Source organism: Aspergillus fumigatus, chromosome 5, assembly GCF_000002655.1.
Source record: "Aspergillus fumigatus Af293 chromosome 5, whole genome shotgun sequence".
Lineage (NCBI taxonomy): Eukaryota > Fungi > Ascomycota > Eurotiomycetes > Eurotiales > Aspergillaceae > Aspergillus > Aspergillus fumigatus.
In genome coordinates this window covers 914,374-936,686 of record NC_007198.1, presented here as the reverse complement: position 1 = coordinate 936,686, position 22,313 = coordinate 914,374, and the positions used below count along the sequence as shown (strand labels likewise).

At 51.5% G+C, this 22,313-nt stretch overlaps 6 protein-coding genes across 6 annotated transcripts; 2 read left to right on the top strand and 4 right to left on the bottom strand.

The window, feature by feature from the left end:
- Nucleotides 1-23: 23 nt before the first annotated feature.
- On the bottom strand, nucleotides 24-1,509 carry slx1 (structure-specific endonuclease subunit SLX1; the record flags this gene model as incomplete). Its single annotated transcript, XM_742906.2, has 2 exons — nucleotides 1,097-1,509; nucleotides 24-1,047 (listed from the first exon to the last, which is right to left on the bottom strand). Exons 1-2 carry the CDS (start codon nucleotides 1,342-1,344, stop codon nucleotides 24-26), a joined length of 1,272 nt encoding a protein of 423 aa, XP_747999.1. The 5' UTR covers nucleotides 1,345-1,509.
- Nucleotides 1,510-2,813: 1,304 nt separating this feature from the next.
- Nucleotides 2,814-9,057, top strand: AFUA_5G03430 (uncharacterized protein; the record flags this gene model as incomplete). The annotated part of the gene is made up of 5 exons (XM_077804743.1): nucleotides 2,814-3,945; nucleotides 4,068-4,995; nucleotides 5,053-5,147; nucleotides 5,201-7,881; nucleotides 7,938-9,057. The coding sequence occupies exons 1-5, from the start codon at nucleotides 3,580-3,582 to the stop codon at nucleotides 9,055-9,057; spliced, it is 5,190 nt and encodes a 1,729-aa protein (XP_077660881.1). The 5' UTR covers nucleotides 2,814-3,579.
- A 646-nt stretch (nucleotides 9,058-9,703) lies between these two features.
- AFUA_5G03420 (1-aminocyclopropane-1-carboxylate deaminase/D-cysteine desulfhydrase) lies at nucleotides 9,704-11,137 on the bottom strand (the record flags this gene model as incomplete). The annotated part of the gene is made up of 2 exons (XM_742908.2): nucleotides 11,051-11,137; nucleotides 9,704-10,995 (listed from the first exon to the last, which is right to left on the bottom strand). The coding sequence occupies exon 2, from the start codon at nucleotides 10,901-10,903 to the stop codon at nucleotides 9,704-9,706; it is 1,200 nt and encodes a 399-aa protein (XP_748001.1). The 5' UTR covers nucleotides 10,904-10,995; nucleotides 11,051-11,137.
- Nucleotides 11,138-11,235: 98 nt separating this feature from the next.
- Nucleotides 11,236-12,708, top strand: AFUA_5G03410 (putative exopolyphosphatase; the record flags this gene model as incomplete). The annotated part of the gene is made up of 1 exon (XM_742909.1): nucleotides 11,236-12,708. The coding sequence occupies one exon, from the start codon at nucleotides 11,236-11,238 to the stop codon at nucleotides 12,706-12,708; it is 1,473 nt and encodes a 490-aa protein (XP_748002.1).
- Nucleotides 12,709-13,292: 584 nt separating this feature from the next.
- On the bottom strand, nucleotides 13,293-17,616 carry AFUA_5G03400 (putative SH3 domain protein (Cyk3); the record flags this gene model as incomplete). Its single annotated transcript, XM_742910.2, has 2 exons — nucleotides 17,166-17,616; nucleotides 13,293-17,087 (listed from the first exon to the last, which is right to left on the bottom strand). Exon 2 carries the CDS (start codon nucleotides 16,995-16,997, stop codon nucleotides 13,293-13,295), a length of 3,705 nt encoding a protein of 1,234 aa, XP_748003.1. The 5' UTR covers nucleotides 16,998-17,087; nucleotides 17,166-17,616.
- Nucleotides 17,617-17,934: 318 nt separating this feature from the next.
- AFUA_5G03390 (uncharacterized protein) lies at nucleotides 17,935-22,252 on the bottom strand. Its single transcript, XM_077804742.1, has 6 exons — nucleotides 22,228-22,252; nucleotides 21,844-22,170; nucleotides 21,030-21,759; nucleotides 20,237-20,970; nucleotides 19,354-20,184; nucleotides 17,935-19,297 (listed from the first exon to the last, which is right to left on the bottom strand). Exons 2-6 carry the CDS (start codon nucleotides 22,075-22,077, stop codon nucleotides 18,341-18,343), a joined length of 3,486 nt encoding a protein of 1,161 aa, XP_077660880.1. The 5' UTR covers nucleotides 22,078-22,170; nucleotides 22,228-22,252; the 3' UTR covers nucleotides 17,935-18,340.
- Between the last annotated feature and the right edge of the window lie 61 nt (nucleotides 22,253-22,313).

Below are 22,313 nucleotides of genomic sequence, written 5' to 3'. Positions count from 1 at the left end.
TGAAGTTGAAAAAGGATACCCTTTCACAGAATGTCAGCGTCGTCGCACTCGCTGTCTTCGATAACAGTTTCTAGTTTCGGGGCAGCCTTTGAAAGGGGCTTTAACCGAAGATCCGTGTCTGAGTCTGACTCTGCTGCCAATCCCTCCCACCAGTCTTCATCCAGAAGAAATTCATCTTCCGCATGCTGACCGAAACGGTCATCTAAATCGACTGATACGGTTCTTCGACTCGACGATTCAACCTCGCCAGTCACAGCACCTTGTTTTCGATCAACTCTTCTCTTCCGTTTCAGAATTTCCAACAGCTCTTGTTTCGCGCGACTCCGGAAGCTCAGCTCCTTCATCATCAATGGCCACTCAATAGTGGCCTCACATGCTGGACAAATCCCGTGCTTTGGAACGATTTGGTTTGGCTCCAGGGCCGCATCAACGAACTTTCTCGATAGGCATAGAAGATGGCAGGTACAGTGGCATTCAGCCTGTGGACAGACAGTTGTCAACTCTTCCGTTGGGACGATTTGCCCCTGGCATACATGACAGCGGACATCTTTTGGGTCGTCGAGAAGGAAGATGGCTTTCTCTATATAGTCTCGGATTGCAGCATAGGTTATTTTGGCATTTTCAACGCCACCAAACCTGGTGTCATTCCCACCGGTGTGTGCGCTGATCTCAGGACAACTCCCGTCCAAGATGACTTTGACAGGGCTCCGAAGACGAACATCGACCCGATCATACCAAGCTTTCCAAGATTGATAAATGTCGCCCGAGAAAAATCGTATCTTTAAAGGCCAGTGAGAGAAGTATGTCGACCTCAGCAAGCGATGTAAATCGGAGAAATAGGTGTCCAACGATCTCGGGGGACGATGACGTCTTTTGCTTTTCTTAGGTGTCCCCTTGACTCTGGACTTAGCCGAGTCGCAGTTAGAATCGAGAAACTCCGGATCCTCAGATTTTGCTTTCCTCATTCTCCTGTGCTTGACCTCCGCGAGAGCTGAGCTTTCTTCTGATCGTAAGTGGCGTGAGTACCAAGGATTTTGCCAAGCCCATCTTTGGGAATGTTAGATTCTGTACGCAAGATAAATAGTGCGAGACGTACTCAAACTGCAGAGCTGCCAGCCGACTCATAAAACCTTCGACCACCAGAACCATCTCCCACGGCCTCAGCTTCTCGGCGGCAGTCCGACGGGCGCCGCCCTTGACGACACCATTGTGCTGAATCAGTCGTCTTGCGGGATTGGGCGTGGATCCGATATAGAGAGAGGCATGTCTCACAGTCGAGCGGAGTAGATAACAGCAATAGAAGATTGGGATAGGTCTTGGATGCTCTATTTGGGTGTCATCCATGGCACTGTTGCCAGTATTTCGGAATCGGAGGCGATGTCAGATAAATAGGTAATTCAGCCCCTAGTACTCCGTATATCAAACACTTTGAAGCTGATACGGTTCAAGATTTCTCCTTATTTAGTACCAACAACAATGACGACTAATAGTGAATACGCCAGTCTTGTTTATTAGGTTACTGTTTACTCTGTTATTAATGGTCCAACGCCAACAAACAAATCACATGATGAGCACAGATAAGCACACCTCTTCAACCTAAGGCATCACATCACTCAAACACTAAGTATTACTATTACGCATCAACAGCTGGAAATCGGAAGAAACAATCTTTCAAATCTAGCAGAATCTGCACTGCCATCCTGCAGGTAATTACTATGCACGTATGGAGTGCCAACCTATTTAGCTCTATAGTGTTAGAGAAAGCTGCCTGCAGATTCATCCAAGCCTTGGGTTACCAGGAATAAGCTTGACATGAGAACAAGGGGAATAATGAGGGAGTCAAGATGACGATAATAGAGGTTGTTCAGTGCCGCGGTCCAAGTCTATGATATTGTTATTAAGTCTTTTTCTGAACAATGATGATGATGATGATGATGATGATGATGATGATGATGATGATTTGTGGTCGCATGCGGTCCATGGTTGGCATTCATGGAGCTTTAGCGCTAGTCGAGTATCGTAAGTAACGCAGGGAAATACGACTTGTAAAGATAGGTACGGCGACTAAACCATGCACCTCAGACAGTTCGGGTCACTAAAGGCTTCGAGATTTGTATGGAGTAGATAGATTACAGCCTCGTGCTCCGCCAGATATCACTTAAGAACTCCGTACCGAATTCTGCATAGCTATTAAGCCACCTTGAAGAGCAGGGAGGATCATCTCTTATTTGCAAAGGCCGATTGTGGCCCAACTCGAGTCCCTCGACTTTTACAGACCTACATGGTAAATTAGGTATGGTCGGTACCGGGTATGTAGGTCCATTACGGCAGGTATGCATGTTTTATAGGTACCCAGTGTCCTTTATTGACCTGGGCCAATGTGTGCATGTTATTAATATAGACTACGAGTTTAACCGCAGAAAGTGGCTTAATCCACAGCCCACTCTTCATGCGAAGAGCACCTGATAACTTGATAACTCCTAGCCAGTGATTAGACTCCATTGGTTAACGTAGGAGGGCTTGCCAATCATTTGAATTGGTACCTCAGGACCTGCAACGACCCATCCGTTCTAGGTGGGTTACCTTGTCGTCCGTTTGCGGCATATTGTAGGTACCTATGATACAGTAAGGTAACAGTTGGTATCATTTCCCAGCTGTAATTATTATTCGTACCTTACCCTTTTGGTTCTGTATCCTTTGGAAGGGTTCGCTACCAGCCTTACTATCAGGCCGCATTCTCACTCAGACCATTACCACTAAGGTACTAGTACTACTATGAGGCTGCGCAAAAGCCATGCTCTCCCTTTCCGCTTCGGGGTGTTGTCCATCTCAACCCCCAGTGCTTTGTCCTCGTAGTATTCGACCCTTGCCTCATCAACATCATCATTTTTCTGTCATTTTCTTCGAGCATCTGGACTCTGTACCTGACTTTTCTCTCCTTGGTCGTCTTATTCCTACGAGCCGTAGTACCAGCATATACCTCACAGTAGCAGGATCAAGGTTGATAGATATAGATACACTACCTACATACATATGCCTGGCCAGCTCACTACTATCTAGCAAGCCATTAGGAGTGAGATGTGTTTTAACGACTCTACGCTCCCTCGTCTCTAACTAGTGCGAACTTCACCTTAATTATCCATTGATTGATTAATTGATTGATTGGGCTCGACACTTAAAGTAGACTGCCTCCAACCACTGTCCTCCACTGTCCTGACCTGCTTGTTCCCTCTTCCGAGATTCTCCACACTAAACCCTCCCGGGACCATCTCGGCCTTGCCTTTACTTCTCTCTCTCTCTCTCTTCCTCTCTTCCTTCGCTCGCTCTACTAGTGTCAAGTACTATCATTTCTCCGTCTCGGTCATCACCTTTTGTCTCCTACTTGCTACCCACTTTCCTATTCAGAGGACAGTCACTATCATACAATAACTACGGGGACAGTTATCGTTTGTGTTCGACTCTTCCTTCATCTGATTGTCCTCAATGCGCTTTTCGCATCGGGCTCCCTCTCCCTTCCATCCGCGATAAACCACGCGCAGCATTGCCTTTTGTCCCCCACCCAGCTGTCGTTACCTAGAGATGGTGGCTCCGGCCTCTACGGGCGGGATTTCGACAGGCGTACAGCCTCCAGCGAACCGTCAGCCCACTCGATCGTCGAGCACCCACCCGTCGCATTCTCACAATGTACCCTTGAGCGCTCGAAGGTCGGCACCCCTCGACCTATCTACGGTCGAACGACGAGGACAGCCCAATGCTCCTCGAGAGCCCAGCAAACGAATCCGACCCCATGGCTTACAGGAAGCTCCGACGTTCCGTCCGACAGAGGAAGAATTCAAGGATCCCTTGGAATACATCCGCAAGATAGCGCCCGAGGGCAAGAAATATGGGATCTGCAGGATCATTCCGCCAGAGAATTGGCAGCCGCCGTTTGCGATTGACACAGAGGTATGCGAGTTGCAATTCTCATCCCTGTGCTCGCTTCTACACACCCTGTTTCCTTCCATAATCCTTTGAGGCCATAGGATCACCATAGGGGAGATCCGATGCTAACATCCACTGTGTTCCAGCGATTTCACTTCAAGACACGTCGGCAGGAGCTCAACTCGGTTGAAGGAGGTATGCCCCCGCGTTCAGCCACCTTCGCTGCCGGTGCAACTCCGCAGCCTAGTTCTGACCCGGACTCAGGAACCCGTGCAAACTTGAATTATCTTGACCAGCTGGCCAAGTTTCACAAGCAACATGGCACCAACCTGAACCGATTCCCTAGCGTGGATAAGCGTCCCTTGGACCTATATAAGCTCAAGAAGGCCGTCGAAATACGTGGTGGGTTCGATCAAGTCTGTAAAATGAAGAAATGGGCAGAGATCGGGCGTGATCTTGGGTACAGCGGCAAGATCATGTCCTCACTGTCGACCTCGCTCAAGAATTCGTATCAGAGATGGCTTCAGCCTTACGAGGAATACCTCCGTGTGGTCAAACCGGGAGTGCAGCAGCAGCTGGAGCTAGAACATGGTGGTCCATACACACCGTCTCCGAACCAGTCGCCTATGGCGAAGAAGCCCGTCTTGTACGACCACACCACACCGTCCACTACGCCGCAAGCTCCTCCGGGTATTCCGGCCACTGGTGGTCCCCATGGCACTCCAAAGGAAATCGAAGCCACTCCTGATAAACCCACCCCTCCGGCCGAATCTGCAGCCCCTCGGCCTGTTACGTCCGGCTTCACTCCTGTCAATGCCGGTGGCGGCGGTTTTACTGCTGTCAATCGGTCTCCATCCTTCGTCGCCGTGAATAGCGGCCCAGTTGTCAAGAAAGAGACTGAGACTGGCTCGCTTACGCCGCAAAGCGTTGCTGAACACCCTCAAAGTTCGACACCTGTCACCAACGGCAATGGTGGCCATCCCATGAAACGTGCCATCAGTCATGAAAGTGGCTCCCCGACTGAAGGTGGGGAAACGGACGCAAGTGGGCGAAGAAGCAAGCGCCTTCGAAAGGGTAAGCATGTGTTTTCTCAACATTCCTCGTGGCTCGATATGTCTGACGTTCTCCTAGATGCACCACCACCTACCGTCGCGGGTTCACACATGAGCCTCCTCCGTCCTGCTCCGCCTCGGGCACGCAAAAGCGACAGTCGGAAGATCGGCGATGTAAGCAAAAAAAAAGTCTTCGATCGTTATGTAACAATATTGACTCTGCTTAGAAATGCGAAGTTTGTGGCAAGTCCGAGGATCGACCTTCGATACTTGTGTGCGATAGTTGCGACCAGGGTTACCATAGAAACTGTCTTGATCCTCCCCTGACGAATATCCCCGAGTATGACTGGCACTGCCCCAAGTGCCTGGTCGGCACAGGCGAGTTCGGGTTTGAAGAAGGCGGAGTCTACTCGCTCAAGCAGTTCCAGGAGAAAGCAAACACCTTCAAGAAGAATTATTTCGCCTCCAAAATGCCTTTTGACCCGGTGCTGAATACTCACCGGCGGGAGTCTGAGGATGACGTGGAACGCGAATTTTGGAGACTGGTCGAGAGCTTAACTGAAACCGTTGAGGTTGAGTATGGCGCTGACATCCATTCGACCACACACGGCAGTGGCTTTCCCACAATTGAACGCAATCCCCTTGATCCCTATTCAACAGACCCTTGGAACTTGAATGTCCTTCCTTTCCACGGCGATTCACTTTTCCGTCATATAAAGTCGGACATCTCCGGTATGACAGTTCCTTGGGTCTACGTGGGCATGTGTTTTTCGACATTTTGCTGGCACAACGAAGATCACTATGCCTACTCGGCCAATTATCAGCATTTCGGCGCAACAAAAACTTGGTACGGTATCCCTGGATCCGACGCAGAAGCATTCGAAGAGGCAATGCGCCAAGCAGTTCCAGAGCTTTTCGAAAGTCAGCCTGATCTACTTTTCCAACTCGTCACTCTGATGCCACCCGATCAGCTGAAAAAGGCCGGAGTAAATGTATACGCTCTAGATCAACGAGCTGGGCAATTTGTCATCACCTTCCCCAAGGCATATCATGCTGGTTTCAATCACGGATTCAACTTCAATGAAGCCGTGAACTTCGCCCCTGCGGATTGGGAGCCTTGGGGCGCAATGGGCGTTGAAAGACTCCAGGCTTTCCGCCGCCACCCGTGCTTCTCCCACGATGAACTGCTTCTGACAGCAGCCGCTCGGGATACTTCGATTACGACGGCCAAATGGCTAGCTCCGGCTCTTCAACGGACATGTCACCGAGAGGTTGCAGAGAGGGCAGCATTCATCCACCGGCATCGTGAAATAGCACCGCACAACTGCGCGCTTGGTTCATTGGACTCCTCGGCTTCTGGTGAATGCCAACTGAAGTTTGTGATTGAGGAAGAAGATCTTCCAGAAGATGACTACCAGTGTCAGTATTGCAAGGCGTATACATATCTGACGCAGTTTCGCTGTCACAAGTCCGGCAAGACAGTGTGCCTGCTGCATACGGAGACTTTTGATTGCTGTGGAGACTCGTCCTCTCAGCGGCTGTTAGGCCCAGACCATACGCTGCGTTACAGAATGAGTGATGACACACTGAAAGCCGTCGTGCAGAAGGTCCAGGAGCGTGCCAGGATCCCAGAAGCGTGGGGGGAGAAGCTTGACAAGGTTCTGGAAAATGAGCCGAAACCCCAACTGAAGGTCCTTCATAGCCTACTAAGCGAAGGTGAGAAAATCCCATACCACCTGCATGGTCTCCAAGATCTCGCGGCCTTCGTCCAGCGCTGCGATAAGTGGGTTGAAGAAGCAAACAACTACATCACCCGGAAGCAGCAAAACCGGAGGAAAAACGAGAAGGCTTGGCGCAAGAGTACTTCTAAGGCCGCGCAGCTGGAGGAACGTGATCGTGAAGTTCGCAGGATAGAAAACATGTACGCCCTTCTTGCAGAGGCTGATAAACTTTCCTTCGACTGTCCACAGATGGCGGCTCTGGAAGAGAAAACCCGCGAGATCGAGAAATTCCGCCAGGACGTTAACGTTGCCCTTATGAACCCCCATATACGGTCGATCCAGGAAGTGGAAGAGTTGGTGGAATCGGCTCGCAATTTCAATGTGGAAATACCCGAAGTGGAAGGATTGGAGCATATTCTTCGACAAATGAGGTGGAATGATGAAGCGCGTCGCAAGCGTGATCAGTACATGACGCTCAAGGAATGTCAAGAACTTGTCCAGGCCGGCGAACAATTGGGACTCTCCGAAACCAACGAACATCTCAGTCACTTCAAGGAGTTGTGCCGGCACGGTGAGACTTGGGAAGCGAAAGCGAAGGAGTTGATGTCCGTAGAATCCGTTCACTATCAACAACTCGAAGCCTTGTCTGCACAGGCGCTACGCTTCCCCGTCTCTCCGGAAACCCTCTCGGCCGTCGACGCGATATTGACCAAACAGCGTGAAGCGCAGAAGAAAATACAGAATCTATACGAGCGGAGCAAGGATCCAGATTTCAGAAAGCGTCCGAAGTATAAAGAAGTCCGTGAACTGATGGATTCGCTGGAAGCATTGAATAGCCGGCCCACGGGGGCAATTGACCTGGAGCGTGAGCAAAAGCGCCACGAAGATTGGATGCGAAAGGGGAAAAAATTATTCGGGAAAGCCAACGCCCCTTTGCACATCTTGAAATCTCACATGGAGTATGTGGAAAAGAGGAATTCATATTGCTTCGATTTGGAAGATCGCTGCCGGCCACCTGTGGAACCCTCATCTCGAAATAACACCCCCGACGGTCTTTTGGAGAACCACACCGCGACAACCAGCAGCAGCATGTGGGGTGGTGGGAAGTCTCGAAAGCGGGATGTCTTCTGCATTTGCAGACATTCCGAGGCTGGGATGATGATTGAATGTGAGGTCTGCCATGAGTGGTGAGTCTATACCTCCTTACGCGTAGCTGCAAACTGGCTGACCTGTGATTCCGTAGGTATCACGGTAAATGCTTAAAGATCGCAAGGGGAAAAGTCAAGGAGTTTGACAAGTATACTTGTCCCATCTGTGACTGGCGCCAGAAGATTCCCCGAGATGCTGCTCGCCCCAAGCTCGAGGATCTCCAGGATTGGCAGGCCGAAATCCCAAGTCTCCCTTTTCAGCCTGACGAGGAACAAGTCTTGGAGAATATCATCAACCAAGCAACTACCTTCCGTGATTTTATACAGAGTTTTACCAATGCGGCTTGCACGACGACGGAAGAGGTGCCTACGTTAATTTTCTACCTGCGCAAGATCGAGGGCGCAGAAGTGTTGTTGGCATATGAGACGAATTTTTTCCGCCAAGAGATCCATAAATGGGCACCTGTTGCTCCGGAACCGCCACCAATACTGGAGCAGTCCCTGTCGACACGCAAACCACGCCCGACAAAGCAGCAGAAAATAATGGCGCAGTTGGGCGTTGAGCGTCCGGAAGATCTTCCTCCTCATTTGCGTACCAAGCAACCAAACCATGCGAAGAGAAAGTCTCTCGAATCGCAAACCCCTCGACCGGCAACACTGCAGCGTACATCTCATACTCCATGTGAAGACTCCAATCGCACCGGCCCAGCGTTGACTCCGATGACGGAAGCACAAAATCCCCCGTATCCTTTCTCTGCCAATTACTCTCTTCCTGCTAGCGACTCTACTCCGGCATTTGCACCCGGAGCGTCTGCATTCCTGCCGCATGTTTCAGCCCACTCGCCTTCATTCCCTCCGCGATCTCCATCGCCGCATCATGGGCTCGACAGCGCTCTGTTCAGCTCTCCTCGGTTTAACCGAGATCCTACCGAGGGTCCTCCAGTAGTTGACGTTGACAATCAGGACCCCTTTAACAGTAGTCCTCGACAAAATCTGGATGATGTTTTCGCAGATTTGACGAACCAAGATGCGGAGCCCGAGCCAGAACCGGAGCCTATGGAGAACACGCATGCTAACGAAGCATTGGAGGCACTCGATGCAAGTAACGGCGGGGACCACTCTGACGCTATGCAAGACGACAACTCTCCTGATACTGGAGTAAATGGTGACATGAACGGTCAAGCCGACGCAGAGAACACGACAGAGAGTTCTTGACATGACGTTACAGAATGTTTTCACGAACGGAAGCACTGCTCCGATTGTATTCCTCTTCGGCAACCTATCTGATTCCACAGATCCCTATCCCTTTTTCCACACCTGGATTTGCGCCGATCATATGGAGATGTGAAGTCCCCACGGGGCTTGGTTTCACTTTTTAGAAGGGCATTCTAACGGCGTTTACATCTGACTCGGCCACTTGTTGCGGCGTTTGTTATATGCGGGTTCTTTTTTTCCCTTTTTCCTTTTCTCGCTGATGACTATTCTGCTTGTTGATTTTTATTTAATGATGCTTCTTTAAATGCTTCATGTGCTCTGTACGTTAGTTGCTGCTTTTGCGCATGGTGGTGCGTATGGTGTATGAGGAGGGCGGGGAGTTGGGTCCTTTTCTCATCTGTGTCGTTTATTTCTCTTCAGTGTTTTCGCGGTTCTATATACTCTTACGGCCCCGCGGAGGCTGGTTCTGATGGATGATGAGTGAAACTACTGTTGTTTCTGTGATGCTAACATCCTTCAGCCTCTCTGTTTCTTCGCGCGGATAGCTCCCTTTGGGTGCGTTCGATGTAATACTAGCCAAAATACCTTATCTGTATCTCTTATCAATAGAATCGAAGTTCTAATCTTACTGTTTAATCCCTTGCCGCTATAATTCGACCATGTCTGCGTAGGCGCCTAACGCAGCCTGTCCTCCAGTGTGGATGAAAAGCACATTCATGCAGTCGGGACGTTCTCGATCTCCCAGACGAAGTGACCAGTCCTTTGCCAGCTCCTCTTGCTGTACCCAGTGCAAGAGTCCCCGTACGACCTTTGAAGTATATACGGGATCTAGCATTACTGCCTCCTTTTTCGCCATTAAGTCCAGCGCCGTGCTTGTCTGGGCGTCTAGAACGCCATATGCGGTGCCAGCGAACCGATCATCAAGCCGAACATCATCCATAGAAATGTCCTTTTCGGCATCCAACCCAATAAGAGCAGCTGCGCGACGCGCAAAGGTGAGTACCCGCTCTTCATGGTACTCCTGAGGCTTGGTAGGCGAAGTCAAGATCCCAATGACTTGCCGAGGTGGTTTGCTCAACCAGGTTCTGCCTTCCTTCTTCTCCAACAGCTTCAGCCCGGCGATCAAACCGCCCACCGTACTGCCACTCCCGCACGCAACGAAGATATAATCAAAGCGCCCACTCCCATCCAAACCTTGCGCCTGCTCCTGTATCGCAATCTCAAACGCACAGCGCGCATACCCCAATCCACCGAGAGGATGCAGACTTGCCCCGGAAGGGATCCAATACGGCGCCTTGCCCTGCGCGCGTAACTCCTCCAGAATCCCAGGAATCGGATCCTTATCCCCGTCTGCGGGAACAGTCGACGACTCCAGCATCCTCACCTCCGCCCCCAGGAGACGGACGACTTGCGGGTTTCCCGTGCGCAGGAACGAGACTTTATCGGTTGAGGCGGCTAGACCGCCGCCTGTGCCTTTGTGAAGGATGACGACTGCCTCGAGGCCGAGTCGTTTCGCTACCGCGGCGACCTGCACGGTGTGGTTGCTCTGGATGGCGCCCTCAGTGACGAGGGTTGGTGGGGGTTCATTGGGGGCGCTGTGAGAGGCCCGGATGTCGGGGATAATGTATTCAAGCTTGCGGTATTTGTTCCCTGCGCAGGCGAGTGGGGAAGAGTGGTCTTCTCGTTTGGCGTAGAGGGAGATATACGGTGTTTTGGCCGTATTATTGTTGCGGCTGTTGTTGAGGTATGTGGATAGAAGTGTGAGGGGGTGGATCGGGGAAGGATGAGGGTATAGAAGAGGATACCGAGGAATCTGAGCAAAAGCTGCCGGTAGAGGGACTGCCATCTCAAGAGTAGACGCAGAGAACGTATATAATTGTGCCAATCGTAGACGATTGACCAGATATATACTACGGCTGTTTATGCACAGAAGGGTATCTAAATTGTTGATTAGCTGACGGAGTGGGAATATACAGGGGAATCTGAGGCTTACCACCATGCCAATAATATCGTCAATATACACACTCATCCAGAACTGATGCTTAACCTTGTATTGGAATGTATCTTCGAACGTTTGAATGTTGTCCAGTTGATGCTGCCCGGGCGGTGATGTTTTGCCGATGATGTCAAGTATCACGAGCTTCCTTTTTCGGACTTTATTGACTATCACATAATCCCATGGCGATTGGGAGCATGATGGCTCGTTCCCCGCCCTCTTTGCAGAACCTGTTGCGATTTCTAAAGCAGGCACGTCAGACACATCTAAGCTTCATTACTGGAGCGTTGTTATCCTCCTCGCGGGCGGAGACTCCTATCTACGTGGTGGGAAATCCGTCTGCCGATCTTGACTCCGCCATCTCTGTCATTGTCTATTCTTACTTTGCTCATAATTGCATCCCGATCGAATGCCCTCGACCCCATATTCCCCTGATAAACCTACCAAATGTTCCCTCTGGTCCAGAACTGCGCAGACTCCGTCCAGAGTTCGTAAAGGCTTTCTGCCTCGCTATTAAAACCCCTTCAGTCGAGGGAGAGGACGCATGGGATGAGACCCCCGAATCAGCAGCAAGGATCCTCCACGAACACATTCTCACCGTTGCAGATTTTGCAGCCCATCTAAGGCAACATCATGCTGAGCCCACGGACCATCGGATCACTGCAGATGCCACACTCCTGGACTGGAACGCATTACCCCACCGATCGGCCGACGGCCAACGGGGAAAAGGGTCGATAGATGGCTTGCTCTCCGTCGACTTCTGCACGGTGGGCTGCATTGACCACCACGTAGATGAAGGCTTTCTCCCACCTGCCGAGTCTCTCCCACGCGGTCAGCCGCTGCTTGTGCGGCCCGCGGGCTCCTGTACTTCGCTTGTGGTCTCGACATTGCGAGAGCTGGATCTCTGGCAGGCTAACACTGAAGGCAACGCCACCTCAACTGAGACGATGCAACTCGCCAAGCTCGCTCTAGCCCCTGTTCTCATTGACACGACCAACCTTACCGCCAAGGACAAAGTCACCGACGCCGATGCAGACGCAGTACGCTTCCTGCTCTTACAAATTGACCAGTGCAAGTCTACACCTGGTTCAAACTGGGACCGTGATGCGTTCTACGAGCGGATCCTCCACGCCAAGCAAAACAGCCTCGATCTACTCACCGTAGACGAAATCCTCGGCCGAGACTACAAGCAGTGGACCGAGACGGCCCAACTGGGCTCGACTTCCATTCAGATCGGCTTCTGCTCGATAGTCAAGTCGATTCCATGGATCGTACGAAAAGCAGGCAGCGCCGAGGCGTTCCTGGATGCCCTGCAGGCGTTTGCAAAGCGCCGCGATCTAGGGATCGTGGTAGTCATGACGGCGTTCACCTCGTCTGCGCAGGACGGCAAGTTCTGTCGCGAGTTGGTCGCTTGTGCTCTACACAACGGGGCAACCGTTCATGCGCTGGAAGCGTTTACTGCGCAGGCTGGCCCGCAGCTGGGCCTGCAAGAATGGAACGCGGTCGAGGGCGACTCTGAAGATTATTCACAGGCTATCAGGCGTGCTTTCAACAGTGATGCCCCGGTATGGAGGCGCATCTGGCTTCAGAACGATGTGACCAAAAGCAGAAAACAGGTCGCGCCGTTGGTCAGAGGTGCCGTTACAGGTCAGTGAGAGATTCTATGAGTCTGGATTACATTTATGGCGAGATGATTGGCCACCTTGCCCGTTGAATGTTGAGTTTCTTATTTCACACAATGACCAATTCTCAAGGTCTCCATTTCCAAGGTCTCAAAGGTCTGCACATGCACATGCAAAAAAGAAATCTATGATTTGGCTTGCCGCGCCTGCGACAAGCATGCTCAATTCAACTTCATACAACATGATGATGCATGGACAGGATGATAAAAGAAGAGGGAAAAAGACTCTTACATGCCAACACCGCTCCCCATGACCATTGTCCCATTAACTCCGAACACATAAACGCGAGTACGTTTACATCAGAAGCCCCATCAAAAAAAAAAATGGAAATGTTGAAGAAAAGAGAAACCACATGCAGTAGATGAAATGACATGCTCCGACCCGGTGTAGCCAATGCAAATGGTAACCATGGCGAAAAAGAGAAATACAACAAACAGCTGGCCAGAAATGCGAAAATACGCCTGATAGTCACTTCATCCATATCCACACGTCATGATCTGGCTCATAGATTGGACGAAAGATCATCCACAATATCAAGATATAAAGGCTTGTCGCGTCTAGAAACATTCCCATTCACAGAAAACACACCACCGGGCAACACGGTCGGCGAGGACGAGTCCGCGCCAGGTCCCGCGCTCCCCGATCTTGATCACCGTCTCCCACACACTGCCATCAGCGGTGGGATCCGAAGAATCGCTGCTGATCATATGATCTGCCTTGCGAGTGAGCCGGAGGATCTTGCCCGATGGCGACTGGATTGCCAGCTTGGCCGGTTTTTCCCGCCCGGATGATGACCTGGTGGACGATATGGCCGAAGTAGAGGCCGAGAATTCGTTTGAAACTGCAGAGACAGAAGAGCCGCCTGCGGAACTGGAGACCATACTGAGTGCACTTGCAGGCCGGGCAAAAATCGACGGCGAGACGCGCCCAGTGGGACCCGAATCGCTGCTGTTCGTCGGGGAAGGGAGTGAGGATGGATGCTGCCGCACCGCAAACACGAATGTATTGTTGATCGCAAGTTTCGCGCACTGAGGTTGTATGATGTACAAGTCGTGGCGTTGGGCATGAGGCGTTGGGTGGCGTAGGACAAACTCATATGGAGGGTTCTCGCCAGTGTGGATTATTGGAAGGGCAAGTGCCAGCGGATGGGGAATGTCTTTGCTCGAGTGCATCAGGCCCTTTTTGCCAGCGTAAATTTTGAGTGTGCCTTGCCCTTCGTCGCCAGGCAAAACAGCTTTGACAGTGAAGCGCTTCTGACCGCCGACCCAGTCTGGCTGCACCAGGGCGCGCTTGCGAATAACCTCCCCACTTTCAAAGAAGTCACCGTCGGCATCACGAGCGAAAGCGGGCGCCTCGACTTCTGCGGCACATTCCACGTCCGGTGGCACGAGAAGGCGGATTTGCAGAAGCTCCAGACCTTCAATTCTGATCAGGCTGGTATCATAGTCTGGAAACTGCAGGTTCAACTTGAAATAAGGTGGGCACGCTGTAGGAAGGGCTAGCAACACATCGGGAGAGATGGGTGGACATATGTGTTGCTCCTCAGGATACAATGGGACATGAGTATAGCAGATCTCAAGCGGACGTGCCAAGAAATACCAGCTTTCGGCTGTTGACGAGCCACTGGTTACGAACTGGTTCCTTCGGGGGTTGGTCGGGTTTGCTAGTGCACAGTCGATAACGCGCCATTCGCCATCCACCAAGACTGTATTCCACCAGTGGTTTGGTCGCGAAAGACTGTCCAGCTCGAACAATTCACCGGGTGTTTTGAGAAACCCTTGCACTACTTCAGCATGAAGACCGACTGCCGCACACATTTCCTTGACGAGAAACGCGACTTCCTGAGGGCTCCCTCGTCTCGTTTGCAGAATCCGTTTCAAGTCAATTCCGATCTCTTCTACGGGCTCGTCCCAGGCAATCTTTTCACTGACCCAAGTGAAGATAGCCCGCAATCTCTGCACATCGCTCTTGTAAGGTCGGCACACATAGCCCTGCGCAAGGCTCATGGGGTTGGTCATCGGTGGAAGGCTGTTGACAAACCGAGCACTTTTATCGACGAGGTTCAAGTTGACCGTGTTGAAGTTGGTGGGCTCGCTGATCGGCAGCCCGTCAATACTTTCATCACCTTCGGCAGTCTCGTGAAGCTCCTCCACCGCGTAGATTACGGGGTGGTCCATCATCTGGCAGCGCTCGGCCCTTTCGATGCGCTCGTTGCGGCTCGGCGAGCTTGCTCGATTCACATCACGTCGAACCTGCACCCAGTCTACCGTGCCAGTCCCTGCGTCGCGAGTCGTGTCACGTCTAATCGGAGATATTGCCCTGCCTTTCGTAGGTGAATAGGATCCACCACTGTTTCCCACAGCGATACTGCTTCTGGCATTAGCGGCACCGGTCTTGGCTGATTCGAAAATCTTCTTGAAAAACCCCTGCTTCTTCGCCTTCGGAGTGGATAGACCACCAAAAACAGCGGTGGATTCGCTGGCATCGGCAGCGGGCTGAGACCACGGGATAGCAGACGAAGCGCCTTGCCGAGAGGTGTTGTGACTCGAGTGGTATGATATACCAGTAAGAGGTGTCTCAGGCCGAGGCATGCGTGAAACATCGCTGAAGCCTCTTGAGCGAAAGGTTTCCATGGCTGTGTTTGGCCTTTCATTACTGGTCGTCAGTCCTCGCCTGGCATAGCTTCCTGCACTTGTTGCGCTGAATGCGCCCGCCGACGGCCCACTCATCAAGCTCTGGCTCGTTTGTTCTGTGCTAGCTGTCATAGCCGTACTGATACTTTGCACTCCGCTTGAAGAAGTCGTGGTACTGGATTTCGTGTGACTTCTATTGAGAGCGTCTCCTCTCAAGTCCTGCCCTGATCTTTGACTCCTCAGGTATGGATACTGCGCAGGGACTGAGGTATGCCTCCCGTGGTGAGCGAGGTGCTTAGGTGGCGGAGGTGGAGGCTCTTCGGCATCCTCCGGAGGCAGTATGTCTTCCGATCCTCTGCGACTTTGCTCCTGCATCTGGCGCAACCGGCTTTCCATTCTCTGCACGTAGTTGTTCAATTGCGGCGGCCCGTCAAGGTAATGGTCATGGCCGTACATGGTATTTCGATGTATCTGACTGTCGCGGAATTGATGATCTTGCTCACCTTCAAAACCGAGAGATGTCAACGGTCGGTGACCATGCCGGGCAGGTCTGCTGTCGCGAAGGCTATCAAAGGCTTCTGGAGACCAAGGATTATCAAAAACTGGGGCTGGCGAGGGTGAATGTGCTCCCCGCGACAGTCCCATATCTTCCAAGGATGTCATGACATCTTCCATTGCGTCGCGAAGAGGTGACGGAGTGTTTCCATTGGCGTCCGAATGAGCTGCTGGAGACGGTGTCCTTGACATGGTCGCGTAGCGGTCATTCATGTCCAGGTGCATGGGGACATCCATGTCCATGGAAGGTCGCCGGTTGACTGCAATTCGATGCGGAGGGGGAGGAGGCGGCGGCGGCGACTCTTCGCGCTCTTGAAGCTGCAACGGGGAGATCTCGTGCGATGGAGGGTGGACTGACGGAGGTCGAGCTAGCGGGGTGTGCCTGACAGGCACAGACGGCGGCAGAAGATCCATATCATATGGGAGACGAGGGGACGGCGCGCGGGAGGGAGGCCTGGAGCGCGAGATGCTCTCTCTGGCTGGAGTGGGACTTTGTGGTGGAGGATCCGCAACCGGCGGCGCATGGGGAGAGCCTCCACCAGAAGAAGGTCTATGTTGCGAGGGAGGTCTGGAAAGAGAGCTCTGGTTTTTCACCGCAGTAGTTGGTGTGCGCAGAGGTTTGACACTCCGCACACTGCTGCCGTTTCGAGGTGGCGTTTGCGGAATTGAACTGGAAGCTTGTGTCGTCGTCGTCGCGTTCCGGGCCAGCTCCGCGGGGGCCAAAGCTTCCTTGTGGGCCTGAAAGGGCTTTCTAAATACAGTCTTCTGCTTCTTTGGAGCAGAAGTGGGATTCGTGATTGGAGAGCGTCCGGCAGGCATCATGGGACTTGTTGCTCTAGTGACAGGCACGAAATCTTCACCCAGAACCTCCACGAAATTGGATGGGAAAAGCCCGACCATGCGCCTGTCACGGCGCAGACGACCCATCCACCATTGCCCATCCCCAGCATTCAAACACTCAATAAGATCACCCTCCACAAAACCGAGATCGCGTTTTGTTTCACCTCCCCATGAGTAAATCGCACGACACCAGCACGGGAATCGCGTAGGTAGCTGAGGCGCGACGGGCGACATTGCGGCTGGGATTGCCGGCGCAATGCAGCCCTACCTTCGACTCCGACCGGGAGATCTAGACACAGTGTGTACAGTTTTTAGACTGGTGATCTGCAGATTCTGTATTAGTGCACAACACTTATGAGGAAACCAACGAGTACTCTGGACGAAGGGTTGGAAAAGACGTACCGTGGCTCGAGCCAGTAGCAACAAAGGAGAGGATATTATTGGAACACATACAAGGGAATTTCCAAAGTCTGCATGGTAGGAAGAGAATAAGAAATTATGGAGGGCCCGGCGATTACAGACAGCTACCAAGGTGTTCCAATGAGAGGGGAGTGAGGTAGGGATGTGATAGATCAGATCGATAAGGACAGAGGTCGGAAGAATAGAAAGGGAAATAAGACAAGGAAACCGGATGGAAGCTGTGGGTGCTGAGAGAGCACTACTCCGTACGAAGGGAGAGAAGGGAAGACACACCAAGAGAGACGGAGGAAGAGAGAGAGTGAGAGAGAGCTGGCTGAGCTGAGCTGAAGTCACGGTGAGGCCCGATGGCTGTTTTGGTGTTTACGTGGGCACCCGATTGGGCCTAGCGTCGTATCGTCTCCCTTATCGATAAGCTTAATGCGCACGTCCTCCATAGTATCCTTCTTCCCAATTGTCACCCCCAGAATCCAAAGGGGATTCCTTCTATCTATTTATTGAATGTGGAAGTAGTCCATCTTTCATCGGATGCACCCGACTGATGATTCCAAGCCGATTTCGAGGTCTCAGAACTGAGGCATCAGCACAACGCTCTAGACTCTACATATGCCTTCAGAGTCGATCCATGGTTTACAGACTCCGCTTCCCGCAGGGTTACCCATGGACAGCACCATGCCGGGCTCCGATGGAGCCACAGTAGTGACTGGATCGGGTACTAAGAATGAAACAGCAATGTCAGAGCTATGTGGCTGACTATTACTACTACTCAGGACAACAGATTCGTTTTTGGCATTTGGTGTCAGCCTGAAGTACGGCCTGAGAAATCTTCACAGGGCTTGTATTAGACAGCCACGAGGTATCATTATAGCAAGCAATAATTGGTAGACAGTACTGAGAAATATACAGAAAATCCGATCAGAACGCCCGAGTATGCGAGGCCGTCACAAGATGCAAAAGGAAAAGATATCAGGAAATGCACCCCGAGGCAATCCATTGTAGGTAATCACGAAAATCACGAAATGACCACGTGGATACTACAGTCAGGATTGTAGCCTGGAAATGCATGGGAATCCAATTCGATCATCAACGGAGTTTACGAATAGAGTTCGCAATGCAGAAAATGCCAGATTGCTCAGGGAGTATGACACCCATGATCTTGGTTACAGGGGCACCTCAGAGCTAAATCGCAATCCACTGCCTCGTCCTGAGTACCCGGAACCGTTGTGATTATTGATCCCTGGGCTGGTTGGACGGCTATTTGCCGCTGTCCACTTCGGGCTTCGTGGCTGCGTGCTTGTTGATCTGGTCGAAGGTCGGTTCTTTCGGAATTCTCGCAGCTCATCCTCCTTTCTACGCAGCAGATCTTCGCGAGATGCGAGCATAGCTTCCAACTCTTTGACGCGCGCAAGATGTCGCTGTTCATCACTTTGGATGTTGAGTTCTCTGAGACGGCTGGCATCACCCGCAACCTTGCGCTTCAACGACTCATTCTCCTCTTTGAGCTGCAGGATCTCGTTCCCAGACTGTGCAGCCACGTTGGATGCGGTCTGGTACTGTTCGCGTGTGTACTCGGCCTGTTTTGCCTCGTATTCTGCTTTTCGCTCCAGGGAAGCATTGGCTTTGGTCAGCCGACGGATCTCCTCCTGTGCTCTTTCCAACTCTGCCATGCTTCCTCCTCCGGCCTTTAGAGCTTCCCGTGCCTTTTCGAGCTCATGTCGTAACTGAGTGCGCTCATCCTTTAGTTTTATATTATCTTCCTTCTGCTTCTCGAGTCTCTGCTCAGACGAAAGTTTAGCTTCCACCAAGCGATCACGCTCTTGCCGCACTTTGTGTAATTCCTTCGTGCGACTCTCATAGCGATGTTGGAGTAATGAGAGAATCCCTTCTCGTTCTTGAAGACGAGATTGTGCATCGGCTAAAGCTTTTTGGAGTTTGTCAAGCTCAGCCGCATGAGACGTTTTCAACTTCAGCAGATGTGCCTCCAGAGCTCGCAGATCATTATCCAATGTTTGGCTGGGAAACTTTATGGATTCCTTTGAAGCTTCCGTAAATTGACTTGCGTCTTGAGACTCTTCCATCCTCGGCCTTTTAGATGTCTGTTCAGTAGTATCTTCCACCTGCTGAGAGAAGGTTAACCGATCATTTACAATAGAAAGGGGATGGAGTGACTAACGAATAAACGTTTGGAAACCTGCGGAATAGGCAAAAGCGCGGTCTCGGGTTGGTTCTGGTAAGGACTTAGCGCGGCAGTGAGCTCATCAGAGCTTACGATGTGGAGTGGCTCGATAGAAGGTAAGGACCAGTGAGCATTGAGATTGTCCGAAAGAAGACTCGATAAAATTTCCTCGGAATCTTCGTAAACGCCTAGGGCATCATCCTGGAGATCGCCTACCACGTCTCTCAGACGTGAGGTATATTGAACCACCAAGCGGAGACGATGAGGTTCTGGGTAGTTGGCGAAACATAACTGAACATGCTCGCTGGAATTTGAGACAAGCAGTCGAATCACAGGGAGGAGGTTCCCATGTCGAGCATAGGTAGTTCGCATGTGTTCGACCGAGGGACTTGTTGCGTTGAAGGAACTGTCAAGCGCGACGATTGCAGCCGGGGGTTTATAAGTCTCCATAATACCATCGTCGATTGTTGACTGGATCCCAAAACTCAGGGATTCTTTCACCATGGAGACTTCCAGATTCGTTCCGATTCCCATCTCGTGGCGAGGCCGGGTGTACGAAAGGCCCTTTCCCATAAGGAAGCGCTCGAGTATCTTCAGAGTCTTCGCTCCGTGCACCATGATGACCAAGTGCAGATCATGGCTACTGGCATTGTTGATCAGGTATCCCAGGAGTAAGAACTTCGCGCTTGAGTATTCAGCCCACGCAGCCTCTTTCGCTAGGTCCGAATCGGAGTCTTTAATATGCTCGGTAATGTTCAGATCAGGATGGGTTGAAGTATTGCTCAAACGCTCAAGTAAGCTATTCATTCTGGGAATCAAACGCTCTTGCTGTTCACTATTTAGCTGTTGATCGACCAAGTCAAGAATGCATTGAACTCACCTCTATCCTAGATGTTTCGGCCTGGAGCGCGAACGTCTTAAGGAACTCGTCGATGCTCTGAGCTTCGTCTTTCAATATCCGTTCATAATCATCTTTGACCCTTGAGTCCATCGGGAGGGGCACGGCAAATTCTGATGGCCCAAGCTGGACAGAGCCTGGAATCGCTTGCTCTTGATGGCTGACCGTCAAGGCGCTGGGATGGATTGTCTGCAAAATAGGTTGCTGAGGAGGACCCATTTCCGTGGGTTGTACCAGCGAGTCAGGAGCACTTAGTTCTCCCTCCGCGTGGGCTGTGTGTGGAGCATCTTCTCTGTCGACCCGAACGCTAAGAGGTGCCGTAACTTCGGGTATGAACAGCGAGGGCGAGGGCTCAATATCTCCTGCTGAGGACGGAGTGACGCTAGCATCAGCGTTTAAAGGAGTTCCAGGATTGGTTTTCGCACGTATTTGAGCATGTGCATTTCGAATTTTCTCCAATGGCGTCGAGCCCTCGTATTGACTATACTTCTCCATGGTCTCCGCCAGAGACGGAGTCTCTCTGCCTCCCTTGCCGGCATCCATTGCCACGGTTTCGACAGCCACGGATGCCAAGGCCTTCCGTTTCGAGGGTATTGGCCTGGGGTTTAGACTTTGTTCAGGTGATTGACCGGCGTTCTGCGACTGATGTGAAAGAACCGTCTCTGGCACGGAACTTACGTGACGAACAGTGATGTCCTCGAGAAGACTGGAACTTCCTGATATGCCTAGAGTGGTTAACCTGGGATCGAATAATAAGAGGTGCGAGATCAACAACCTGCTGGCCAGGAAGTACCTGGTAAGAAGCGAGAGCCTAGGCTGGTGGAGTTGGATTCTTGACTGATTTCTATATTTGGTGTCTGCGAACCCGACCTCTTTGTACCAGAGATGACGCGTGTACGCTGGCTTTCGGGAATAATTGCCACGGAGGGTGGCGTCTCCGCTACCTCGTCCACTGGTCTGTTTCGAATGCCAAGTAGTGCTTGAGAGGAAGTCTGAGTAGCGTTAATACCACTCAAAGCCACCTTAGATCCAACTGGAGAATTGGGCTCTGTGATTTCCCCAGGAAGTCTATATCTGGACGGTATCGAGGATCTAGTAATGTACTCGAACACACACCCAGAATGGTTTGGTGTGGTGACTGACAAAGGAGGCCTGTGTTTGTTCTCTTTAGTGGCACTTGGCCGGGAGCCTTTGGATTCCTGGGAGAAAGTCAGCGCCTGATCGGGTTGCGCTAGCGCTTCGTTAGTATTCTCCTCTAGATGTGGTCCTTCGTCGAGTGGTACGAATAATGGAGAGGGCGAACGGTCGTGAGATCGCGGCGGCTCAATTCGGCCTTCCGCGATGGTAGGACCAGGACTTAGTGAGCTTCGACTTTCGCAGTGCGAGTCAGCTAAACAGACTGGCGATGGATTATCTGGATAGTTCCTGGACAGGCTGTTGTTCGTCTCCTTCTTCTTTTCTTCCCACGCTTTAATCGCGGCTTCGTTGGCGTTTGCTTTGGGTTCCTGTCCGTATGTACCCCGATTAGATGACTAGCACTTTACCTTCAGGTGCCAAGTATTTCAAGACAGACTCTTCGCCCAACTCACCCACGTCGGCGACCAGGGGCCCTCCCAGTCAATAAGGTATTGTGATTCGGTTTCGTCAAGGATGCAGTTAATGTACCATTCGTCTTCGTCCAAGCTAGATGTGCTGTCGTCGTTCTCGTCGTTCTCGTCGTCGCTTGAGGAAGTGACATAGACTACTTTCCACCTTCTTTTTCTGAAGTTGTCTGCAGGGTCTGAAATTGCGGGTGAAGCGGCTTTCCGCTTGCGCCACATCATGCGCGTTCAATGAACCCAGCCAGTCTGTAGGAATCCATGGCGAAGTGAGAGCTCTTGAAGAGTAAGAAATGATGACGTGGTTAATTATGATAGCTAGTTGCTGAGTCAGTCTATTGTTTGTTAGAACAAAGGAGGGAGCTGTTGACATACCGAGCCGCAATGGGCCTTTCAGAATAGAGAGGGAAAGCGGAGTGAATTATTTAAGTATGAACAACTCGGTCGACAGGGAGCTACGC